At 46.5% G+C, this 12147-nt stretch overlaps 1 protein-coding gene across 1 annotated transcript; it reads left to right on the forward strand.

The window, feature by feature from the left end:
* Positions 1-2859: 2859 nt before the first annotated feature.
* On the forward strand, positions 2860-11238 carry RQCD1 (RCD1 required for cell differentiation1 homolog (S. pombe); the record flags this gene model as incomplete). The annotated part of the gene is made up of 7 exons (XM_010192552.1): positions 2860-3059; positions 4172-4287; positions 5603-5712; positions 6478-6587; positions 7529-7627; positions 10077-10168; positions 10870-11238. Coding segments are annotated over 7 exons (896 nt in total), but the record flags the coding sequence as incomplete, so codon positions are not given.
* Positions 11239-12147: the final 909 nt, after the last annotated feature.

The raw sequence follows: 12147 nt of genomic DNA on the forward strand, positions 1-12147 counted from the left end.
TTCAGCAGGGTTGTGACTCAGGAATCCCTTTGAGTGTTGTGAAGGCTGTTGTGATAAAGCTGTGATAAGCCAGGCCATTGATCTTTATAGAGTGTTGCTGGTGGCAGAGCTGACACTTCAGTTTCAGACCTGAAGACAGTGTGACATACTAGAGGCTCGAGAACAGGCTAAAACCTATAAATGTAGCGGTAGCTAGCAGTAAGGCATTGAAAGCCCAACTCAAACCAGCTAAGACACTGCTATTGAAATTCAAAGGTTTTTGTTTGCTTGTTTTGTTGGATTTTTTTTTGATGAGTTGGTGGTCTCAGAATAGTTGGAAAAGCACGTGCATCCAGTTAGTCAATGTTCCGCTTTGGTTGACCAGTACTTTGACCAGTGTGCCTAGCAGCAACTGCTCATTAGGAAGAGAAAGCCAGTTGCCTAAATCCAGTTTCTGTGATTGTTGGATCGGGCACAGATGTTTGAGGTAATGGTATTTTTCTTGAGGAAGATGTGCAAGGTCTTTTCGTGGTGCAGAGGTGGCTTGTTTGTGCTGTGCTGAGGTACTGTCGGTAACTTTCCTTGTGTGCAGAAGAAAGTCTGCCTGGTGAAGTTCTGTCTCAGAACTTGCTGGATTTGTGTGTAGCCCTCAGGGTTCCCCAGAAATTTAGGTTTTAGAGGGAGAAGGGGGAACAACATGAAGTAGGAAATTAGGAGAATAAGAAGTCTTTTAAGTTAAACTTCAATGAGAGGAGCAACTGTAGGGCCTCTGAAAAAGCAGATTGTTCTCACTAAGACAGATATTGGACATTATAAACTTAATTGTGTGGAAAATCTACTTAATGTTCTCTAGGGATCACGAGCACATGATTATGCTTTTAAAGGGTTGATGTATTTAAACTTACAGGAACTGAAAATTTCAATGAGTCTAGAAAAACAGATGGAAGCTTTAGATAACACAATTATAACAACATTATTGCTACACTGCTTGTCACTTTATCATCCCAAATAAAAACAAATGAGCTCTGTTCATTCTCCCTCTCTTTCTGAGCTTGAGTGTAGGAGTTGCCATTGGAATTGCACTCCCAGCTGTAAAAGTGTGTTAGATTTGTCAGGATTACTAATTTAGTGTGCAGTTCTGGGGGAAAAAAAAAGAGTAGATAAGAGGAAGAAGGGGAGAGAAGCAAAGTTGAACAGTTAAAAAATACTTGAGCCCTAGAGGACTGGGATTGATAACACAATCAGTGTATATATTTAACTGTTTAAATTAAATATTGTGATGGAGGTGGTTGGGAGAGGGAAAAATCCCTCAGCTGGGGAAGCATCTCTTAGGGTATGACTGTGAAGTATAATATGTCGATGAACTGAGAAGAGAAACTTTTGCAGAAAGAGAACTCCAGAGCTTTCTGCCTTTCTGCCAAGGGTTTTGAAGTCTTCCTTTGTCCTTTCTGCAGTTCTAGGAGCCTGCCTCTTGCATATTGTTTTGGGTTTGATTCCAGCGACTTTCAATTCCTGAACTCTTTTGCATTCTCTTCAGTGCCTCAGCGATGAGCTGCTCAGTAGTAGCATAGCTGTCAGTGTGGTGCAGGCAGTGCTCACGTCTGTTGTAGTGAGCGAATGAAGAGCTTCAGTCTGGATTAAACAAAAAAAAGATAAGTTAAAAAAAGGAATACAAGCTGTCTCTGCTCCCTGCCGTTACTGCCACACACGTGGGGATGCTGAGTTGGTTGCATGCAGGCTAGCTCAGGAGCAGCAGCATACAAACAGGGCTGTGCTTTACTTGAATAGTGAACACTGTGGCAGACTGATTGAACAGATTCTGAGCTGGCTTTTGGAAGTGTTCACACAGAGGGGTTCAATGCTGTTTGTTGCTGTTTGTCTCCTCCAAAATTTTTGGATCACCAAACTATCTCTTTTGGAAGTCTGCTGAGCATTTGTTTGCACCTTGAGTGCATGCTGTGCCAGCAGGGGCATGAGGCAAACTTCTGTTGAAAGATTTGCACCTTGCTTTCTCCATAGAAATTATGCTGTAAGTTCACAGCCTCTGTTTCTCTTCCTTTCTTCCCAGCTCTCCTTCATTTTTGGGGGGCTTGAAAACTTGTCAACCTTGATGCTGGTTTTTTTACTGATGTTCCAAGAAAGGCAGAAGAGAAATCCTGTGTTTCTCCCAAGTAGCAGAAAATGTGCCTTTACTGTGAATGCAAATCTAACCTCTGAGTTTATTTTTAACAGGATTTTTTGCACAAAATCAGCCTTGAAAAATTCCCTTTTAGCTCCATGCATGTAAACAAGATACATGGGATGAGTATGAGACATCTCTAGCAGCAGGTGTTACTGACTGTGCTCAGTGTCGTGCTGATCTTGGAGTAGTGAGAAATTCTGTAGTATTTGTATGAATATCTTTCTCATATACGTTGGGTGAATCCCATTGGCAGGCTCCAATGTCATGGACTTTTTTGGAGAGAAAAAGGTAGCATCTGCATTACTTTGAATTTCTGGAAGTTTGCACTTGAGACATCAGATGAATGTGTGCTAAATGCAGGTGGAGCAAATGATAGCTGGCTGAAGTATGTGTGACCTTCTCAGCAGCTGTGCTGGCACAGATGGACAGCAGCATGGCTCTCTTATATTGGTAAATGAAGTTATGAGGTACTACTGGATGAGAGACTGTCTTAATGAGTCAGGCCAGAAAGTAAAACATTTGTTTTTTTCGGGTAGAATAATATGACTAATCTAAGGAAGGGATCCATATCCAGAGCATCTTAATGCAGCTTTAGTTCCTCCCTTCCCCAGTCAGGAGTTTCTTGAGCACTTTTTTGCTTATCTGCCAGGTTGTGAGAAGAGTTTGGGTGAGACTTGGATAAAATGTTTGGACTGAAGTTTTCTTGTCTCCCTCTCAGCCTGTGCCAACAGCACTCGCTCAGGTTGACCGTGAAAAGATCTACCAGTGGATCAATGAGCTCTCCAGCCCTGAGACACGGGAGAATGCACTGCTGGAGCTGAGCAAGAAGCGTGAGTCTGTGCCTGACCTTGCCCCGATGCTGTGGCACTCATTTGGCACGATTGCAGCACTCCTTCAGGTGGGTAGGACTGGCAATGTGTTTATTCCACAGTGCGGCACCAGGGCACTGCAGAGCTTGTGTGTTCATGGAGCAAACCTGAGGAGGCACTGGTGTGGTCCTTTATTGCTGTTGCTGGACGTATTATGTATGCTGGATCATCTGGTGAGAGGACTAGAGATGGGAAACCTGCTTGTCATTAATTGCCACTAGCAAGGCAATGTATGCAGAGACTGTAAGATTTCTAATTAGATAACGTGTATAATTGGAAGGGAACAGGCAGGTCCTTGGCTGTATAAGCTCCCTGTAGATCAAGTTCGGCTTATTTTCATACAGTGTCATAGGAGAACTGTAGCAGTCTTACTTCGGAGACCTCTGGTTCAATTTGTTTTGTGTGACCTTGTGTGAGCTTGAGCACTTCCTGGTCAGAAGGTTGCCCTTGCAGGGAGCCTGCGGAAAGGGCAGCACAGGAATGCTGCTCACTACTCCAGAGATCCTTGCAATGGAAAGTACCTGCATTTCGTGTGAAACTGAGCGGATTAGCTTATCTCTGGGCAAACTACAGCTGATGACTGGATATCTCTCAGTGCCAAATCTAGTCATTTCTTTCAAAGAAGGTAAGAAAACTTGTGCTGAATTGACAACGTGAAACTGTTTTCAGAATGGTCCTGAAACAAGTAAAGAAGGTTAGAGGGGAGCTATTGTTGAAAGCAGGCAGATTTCTGAATCAGATTTCTTGCCCTCAGCTGCTTACCTGCACTGAGTCAAAAGAGTACCAGGAGCTACAGTATGTTTGGACTGGGTGTGCTCTGCCTCTGTGCAGAGGAACAATGCTCCTTTTTGCTGTGGAAGTTCAAAACAAAGCAGTCCTTATGCTAGCAAAGAGTCAGGAAACCAATTATTTTTTTACCTAAATTGAAGTTCGACTGCATTGCTATGACTCCTTGTCAAATTGACTGTGACCCAGCTCTGGCCTTCCCTGAACAGTGTGGTGGCTGCTCTGTAACTTTAGAGTGATGCTTGGTGAAAGCAGACTGCCATCTCCTGTCACCATAGTTCCTTGCTAGGCAAGTACTTTGGTACAGCTTGCTGATGGTTTTCTCTTTAACTTTTCTTAATCTGTTAATTTTTAGGAAATTGTAAATATTTATCCATCAATCAACCCTCCAACTTTGACAGCTCATCAGTCCAACAGAGTCTGCAATGCTTTAGCTCTGCTGCAGTGCGTTGCATCACATCCTGAAACGAGGTGAGTGTTTCCAAGTGCATGAGTGTTCTGAGGTGTTGATGTTGACAGCTCAGCCTATGCGTTTGACTCCAGAAGCACATAAACTCCTTTATTCTTTTTTACCAAGAGAAGTGGAACAGACAGCAAAGCTGGAAGGTGGGCAGCTGCCTGCTGCTTTCACTTGTTTGCGCAGATTAGCAGGATGACAGCTTTACAGTGGTCCTAAATGCACTGCCTTCTCTGGATCATCCTGAGATCCTGCAGATTCCCGAAACATTGGGCTGTGGCAGCTCCTGAGAGTTCAGCCAGAGATAAGGGTGCCGTTGTGCTGAGTGCTGTGTGCAGGATCCTTGTTTTAATGAGCTTACAGTTACTTAGAACAGCAGCTTTCAGTTATTTAGACCAGCTGTCCAAAGTGTGGAATGAGCAGGATTGTCCTTTCCAGAGACCATGCGTGGCAAGGGAGCAATAGCCAGAGCCATGTATGCAGCCTTCAGCCAGTGCTTGACTTCAGGTTTTCTCAGTCTATGTCCAGCATGTGTCAGCAGGGGAAAAGATGATGTAGCAGTAGCTAAAACTTGGAAGAAAACTATCCAGGGATCCATAATCTCACGTTTCTGTTCCCGCTGAGAAGAAAGCGCTGTGTAGCTGAAGTTGTTCTTCAGCTGCTGCAAAGTAGTGTTAAACAGCAATCTTCCATGAGACGACAGCCAAAGAAACAGAGCAGTTTTACACCATACAACTTTAAATGTGAAATTTGAAAACTGGAAACAGGAAGAATGTTGGGTGATCATTCAAGAGCGCTTCCCCTGCTAGTAGAGTAATCTCCAAGTTTCTCCCTTAAGTCTTTATTTCTCACCATTGTCAGAAGGCAGTGTGAGGACTCTTGGGGAAAGGTGGCTGTGCACATTTAAGCTGTGATAATGCCTAGAGATCAGCCAGTCTGGATTTCTGTCATACAAAAGCTTTGCATATACATTGGGCCTAGCTGTACTTGCCTGCAGGAACCTGCAAGGTGGGATGCAACAGTGAATGTACAAAGCAGAGGGTCTGGGTGGCAGGGAGCAGTAATAAAAACAACAGAACGTGCACTGTTCCTGATCAGCTGGAAGCAGTGGTGCAGGTAACGGGTGGTTTAGGTGTTAAGCTTTGTGCTGTGCCCAGTGCAGAATTTACTTCATGCCCTTCCATCAGAAAACAGACTGTTACCTGCTTTTGAGGAGCAGCAGCAGTGGTGTCTGTCAGGACTAGTCTGAAGCTGTGCATGGTAATGCTGGATTGTATGCTCACTCTGTTTTTCTTGTCTCTCACGTTGTGTGTTCTCCCTTTCCTGCAGGTCGGCTTTCCTGGCAGCTCATATCCCCCTCTTCCTGTACCCCTTCTTGCACACAGTTAGCAAGACGCGTCCATTTGAGTACCTGCGGCTCACGAGCCTGGGAGTGATTGGTAAGCAGCCAGGCTAATGCTGGAGCACTGGTTTCCTATCAAGTTGGATGCAGTTTGTGCTGTGGGTATAGAAACCCACATGACCAAAATCACAGGTCTGATTTACTGGGATTATCTGAGTGTTGTAACAGGAGAAGCTGCTCCTTTCCCATCAGTTGGGGAGGTAGGCTCCTCTCAGTGTGTCGGAACTGGGCTTTTCACTAATAAGAAAATCCTGGAGTCTGGGTGCATTGCCCCAAATTTTTTTTGTGAGTACAAACACCTTCAGTCTTATTGTGCACTCAGTGAGCCCACTAGAAACGGGGATGGGTGAGTACAGACTGCGCTTTCATGGCTTTTTGTCACTGATTGACTTGGGTGCATTTGTCTTGTCCTCCCCTTATTCCATTTCTTTTTTCCTGCCCAAAACATTTCTTCCTCCTTGCATAAAGAGGGTCTTGAAATCTGTGTCTTCTTCGCAGAGGTTGCTGTAGGTGACATGATCCCCTTGTGCTTGTGTTACCACCGTAGGAGAGCTGAGAATGTACCCCCTTTCTGAAAAAAAAAAAACCCCAAGCTCAGCTTGATTACTTTTATGCCCCCAAAACGATTTCTTCTCCAGCCATGTGTTGCAAAATGTTCAGGATGACGGTTGCTCTGTCTGCTGTTCAGACCTAGTGGTTCCTGGGGAGGACACAGTACAGGCTCTCTCTGAAAGGTGAGATTTAATTTTTTTAAAATCAGTTTATTAATTGTTGATTTTTGGCTTTTTGTTTCTCCTTCAAGGGGCCTTGGTGAAAACTGATGAGCAAGAAGTGATAAATTTCTTGTTGACCACAGAAATTATCCCCTTGTGCTTGCGCATTATGGAGTCTGGCAGTGAACTTTCCAAAACGGTACCTGCTCTTTTTTGTCTTAATTAAGACCTTTTGCTTTTATCTCCGACTGACCAGGCAGCCAGCAACCTGCAGAGTTGGCGTGTGTCCTGTTGCAAGTACTAGGGCAACTCTGGGTGGAGGTTTTACCTCCTCAGAAACCAAACAAACCAAAAAACCAAAACCAGACCAACTAAACTGAAGCGGGGAGTTCCTGAGCTTGATAGTTTTGCTGGGGAAGATGTTGCTGCTGTCAACACCCGTTCCTTCTTTTGAACCTCTGCAGTGTAACTTTCAAGGTGGAATGGATCAGCTTTCCTTGGCTGTAGCTATGCAGTGCAGAGGTTGGGCAGCAGCTGTTAGTGCTGGTTATGGGAATGTTCACCACACTGGACCAGTTTGATCAAGGGCCCCTTTCCCCCATGAGCTCAGATCTGTGGTCAAACTGGTCCGATGACGCAGGTAATCTGGCTGCAGGTTTCAGTCTGTGTGCTTCTCTGATGAAGCCTACTGAGGTACCTGGCCAAGGTCCTTCCAGAAAGTCACATCCTGTGACAGATCAGTAATGCACAAGATGAAAACTGAAATCAGCTTGCTGTATAGATGCCACGGCCAAGGGACAGATCCTTCTGCTGCTTTCTCTGTGACCAGAGTAGTGTGGCCATAATCCTAAGGCTGTCCCGACCGGCCCAGCAGTAGTTGCCGTCTTACACAACCTGCCTTCAGTCATCTTGTACGTTGCTTTGTGTCCATCTCTTTTCTTTAGCCAGAGATGCCAAGCGTTGTGTAGTGCCCTGCATTTTCTTTTGGCTTTACACTTTCACTGAGTAGAGCATTTTCTGCCTGCTGAAAGGCCTTTCAGCTCTGGGACTGCCTTGAAAAGAACACAGCACAAAGCCTGTTCCTTTTCAGGACAGATAAGTTGCTTAAACACTTTCTTTTCTGCTTTCTCCCCATTCTAGGTTGCTACGTTTATTCTTCAGAAAATCCTCCTGGATGACACAGGGCTGGCGTATATCTGTCAGACTTATGAGCGGTTTTCCCATGTTGCCATGATCCTGGTGAGATTATTTGTTTCCTCTCTTAAAAAAAAAATTTAAAAATGCTCTAGCAGCTAACTTCTTCAGCAGCTCCTTTACTGCTCTCTAGTTGGAGCACAGGGTGAGAGAGGGCAATCATTCTTAGTTCATTGCTTGTGACATTGTAGCTCTTTGCTCCTGCATGTTTCCTTTGTATGTCTTTGGTTTGCGTGTCAAGAGAGCACATATTGGTTGTAATATGCTGAGTTCCCAAGATAAACCAGGTAAACATCTCCAGAGAAGAAAAAGAGTTTTCAGGGTCGTTAGTTGGATGTGAATTGATTTAATTTGATGTATGAATTATCACATGGATCCACTTCTCACCTCCATCTCCTACTACTGGTTGAAAGAGCAGCAGGTTGAGCGAAGAGGTAAGAGCAGGGCAAGCATGTGTGGTGCTTGCCCTCGTAATGGTCTCACAGCTGCTGGCTATATTCAGCTTTGGATTTCTGCGGCCAGTTGTGCATTTTTTTATGCAGTAACCCCCAGTGTTTGTCCTGTTCTCCCCTTGGACCCGTGGAAACCTTTTGCCAAGGAGTTTCATGGATTTCCTGCTTACTGCCTGTAAGGGCAACCTCCTTTTTTTCCCTCTTTGAACCTGGCTCCACTAACTGCTTCTTATGCCTCTCATTCTTGTGTTGGAACACATTGAGAGCAGACAGTTTTTGTCCATTCCCTGTCCGCTGTGAAGGAGAAGCTTGGGTACTCATAATTTGTTCATCCCAGGAGTAATAGCCCCAGCTTGAGGTTTATTATCTTTGACCTCACCCTGGAATAGCTGCTGTCCTGCTTTTGTGTTTGGTTGTTTGGTGGTTTGTGTTTTAAAGAGCAATCTCAGGAGAAGAAAATGCAGCATTATGTTAAGTGCTTTGCGGTGCTGGTTCTGTGCCTAAATGTTGATGCTTTCATTAGGAATACTGGTCTGTTTTCTTAAATGTAAAGAAAATTTTTCCTCCAAATTCACGTATGACCAGCAAAATAGGAATGATTGTGAGCTGATGCCTATAATATCCAATGTGATGTGATTTTTGCATTCAAGAAAAGGGTTGGCTTTGACGCAAGTACGTCTGCCTTGGGGGCAAAATGAAGAACGCAATTAGGAACCCTGGGGCAGTGGATGGAAGGAGACCAAGGAATAATTCGTGGCTAGAAAGGGTACAGACACTAGCAACGTGGATGTATAAAGCTATGGGAGAAACCCTAGCTGTGGTGTAATCCCAGCATTGGGTGAAACACTGAGATAATTTAATATTCCATAGCGCTATGGAGAAAGATGAAAATGTTCAGAGACATTTCTGTTCTTCATTTCAAAAATTGGGATGGTTGACTCGTGTCTTGTGAGGGTGATGATCTACTTCTTTGTCTGCTGATAATGGAGTGAGATGTTACACACACATTGGATGCTTTTAAAAGAGCAAGATAGTATTTCCCAGACAGCAGCTACCTGAGGAGCTCTCTGACTTCTTCTTTGTTTTGAAGAAATATTGGTATCCTGGGGAATTGCTGAGAACAGAAAGCTTGCAAAAGGGCAGATGAGGGGGACTTGCTAATTGCTAACTGCCTGAATATCCAAAGACAGGTGTATTTGGTTGATGAGGAAAATGGTTTGTGCTTGCCAATGTAGTTTACAGGAAAAAACCCTAACTTGTTGGGCAGATCTCATTTACTCCTTGCTGAGGAAGCAGGCTGTTAAACTCCTTCAAAGCAGGCATGTGAAGGCATCCACACTTAGCTAGGCTGGGTGCATTCAAAAGTGCAACCAGGTGCAAAGTCCTCCACAGTGTGAGAAATGGAGGCTGGGCCAGGGAGATCTGCCCTGGTCTTGCTCCCCAGTAATGGCTTAATGAGGGATGTGGTAGAAAGAGGACAACTCTTGGGTGTGTGGTAAGACCAGATGTAGATCTTACTGTATGTGGTGTGTGTGAGCCCAGTCCTTCAGCCTGGCTTCCCAGGCTCTACTGTTAACGCTTTAAAAAGGTGTTGAGATGAAGGCAGCCCAGGTGAGAACAGGGAGTGTTGCAGGGCTTGGGAATGCACCTACCTCACTGGGTGACTCACCCTGAGCTTATCAAAGCGTTTGAGGTACGTTTTGTCTTCCTCCATGAGGGAGTAACCCTAGGCTCTCTTTAATCTAGCAGAGAGTTGGACCAGGAAGCAGTCCTGGGGAGGTCAAAAATAACAAATAGAGATGAGACAAGCTTTTCCCGGGTCACTGGGAGAATCCTTTCCAAGTCATGGCTGGCTGCCCTTCTCAAAGGCATCTTGGCAGGCAGAGCACCTGGCTCCATGCAGGGGTGTCTAGATGAAAGGTGATGGGCTGTGATGCATGGGAAGCCAGAATGAGTGATTTAGTGGTCTTTCCCAGTCTTTTCTGATTGTGAAGCTGTTCTTACAAAGACTTTAACTGGTGACACTGGCCTCTGTCAAACAGGGGAAAATGGTCCTGCAGCTCTCCAAAGAGCCGTCGGCACGGCTGCTGAAACACGTCGTCCGCTGCTACCTTCGCCTTTCCGATAACCCCAGGTAAACATTTTAGGAGTTTGGGCGGGGGCTTCTCCCACTGCATTGGAAGTGCAATTCTGCTCCACAGTGCCTGCTTGGGGAGAGTTGAGATTCCTTGTCTGTCCTTAAGTCAGCCTGAGCTCAGTGTGGAAGATGGGTGGGTTTTTTGGTTGCTTTGGTTTTTTGTTGCTAGTCCCAGGAGCTTTTATGGTACATAGGAGTAACAGTGACTCCTTGGGGCTTGTGCTGGTTCAAGTTGAGCAGGTTACTACTACCTGAGCTTAAATTTAGCTTGAACAAGATACAAGGGAGGGACAGAGGTGTGGAAGGTACGCTATGCTCTCCCTCTTCTGCATCCTGTGGGCTGTTAGCAGTAGAAATCAATAGATGAAATTTGGCATGAAGTCAGTTTGTATTCCTTTAGCTGATTAGCAGCTCTGCCCAAAGCCATTGGGTATGTGTTTGTGTTCTCAGCCTCTTGCAGCATCACACTGCTCTTGACTGATGGGTATCAAAGCTCAGGGGTTGGCTTCATGGGCTCTGCGGTGAGGGATGGGAGCCGAGCTGGCTGGCAGGGCCGTGTGCTGCGGTGCTACTGTTCAGTGCTTTCCTTGGCTGGCCCTGCCAGGGAGAGAAAGGAGCATTGTGCCCCAGTGGGGTCTGTTCCCCCCTTGCCTCTGTGAGTTTATTTGTTGGGCCCCGTTTCTTCTCTCTTGATGTAGGGCACGTGAAGCTCTCAGGCAGTGCCTTCCTGACCAACTGAAGGACACCACCTTTGCCCAGGTCCTGAAGGATGACACCACCACAAAGCGCTGGCTGGCTCAGCTTGTCAAGAACCTGCAAGAAGGTCAAGTCACTGACCCACGGGGCATCCCTCTTCCTCCGCAGTGACTGCTGGGGGAGGTGGGGGACCGGAGAAGATACAGCTCAGGTTTACAAAGAACCAGGAACAGATGACCTCTTCTGTCACAAACTGGGCACGCCAGCTGGCTGCTGGCCTGTCAGACCATCCCACCCAGCCAAAGGGCTGCTCTGTAGCAATGCAGCACACCTGGGGATCACAGCACCAGCAAATGCTGACAGTACAGCTTGAAAAAAAAATCAATAAAAACAATCTGTAAAGATCCCTATATCTCCAGGAGGCTTGGCTGGCATCTCCCCCACCATCAGACAGGGGTAGTGGATGTCTGATCTTCCAGCTAGCTCAGCCTCTGCCCAGGCAGTGTGTGACACGGGGTGTGTGCCACATCCCTCTAGTTCCTTGTCACTTCTTGTTTACATATCTGTTTAGATGAGTGAGCTGAATAAAAGCTGATTCAGTTGTTTTATCCCCTCTTACGACTGCTGCTCAGCTGCAGATAGCTCGGGGACAGCTTTCTTCCCTGCCAGGAAATCCTTGCTCCTGGCTCTGCATCCAGCTGGCACAGAGAGCTTCTCTCTCCCTTTCCTTTGGCACAGGGGCAGTGGCTGGAGCTGGGCCACCACAGTGCTTGCCCCAAGAGGAGGGGTGAATTACTTGCGATGAACCCATGCATCATAAGCTTGCTTCCCAGGGCTCTGGGGGAGGAGAAGACAGCAGGACTGTGCCTCTTGTGCTGTAAAGAGTGTGCTCAAACAGCTAGCCAGTGGTTGATGTGTGCTGGCCTCCCATCTAGCCCAGCTCCTGCCCGGTGGGGCTGCTGACTGGCTCATCAGGCAGAGCTCAGCATAAGGGAACCTGGCTCATGGTGGTCAGCAGGCCACTGACCGATGATCCCTGCCAGGACAGCTGGGAGCGACATCCTGCAGGTTCCAGGTATGCCGGCCTCTGCGCCTGCCGCTGCCTGCCTGGTGTCTCTCCCCTTTCCCCCTCCTCCATCTCATCTCTGCCAGCCAGCTGCATCCATTCCAGCTTTCAAACCTGCCTTGGTATCTGCCTCAGCCCTGCCGCGGTTAAACTGGACAAGCAGCCGCTTACCTGCCTTCCCTGCGCCGAGGGGTTGGTGTGGCTGCAGCAGGCT

The sequence above is a fragment of the Mesitornis unicolor genome, unplaced genomic scaffold (genome assembly GCF_000695765.1).
Source record: "Mesitornis unicolor isolate BGI_N332 unplaced genomic scaffold, ASM69576v1 scaffold36799, whole genome shotgun sequence".
NCBI classification, from domain to species: Eukaryota; Metazoa; Chordata; class Aves; order Mesitornithiformes; family Mesitornithidae; genus Mesitornis; species Mesitornis unicolor.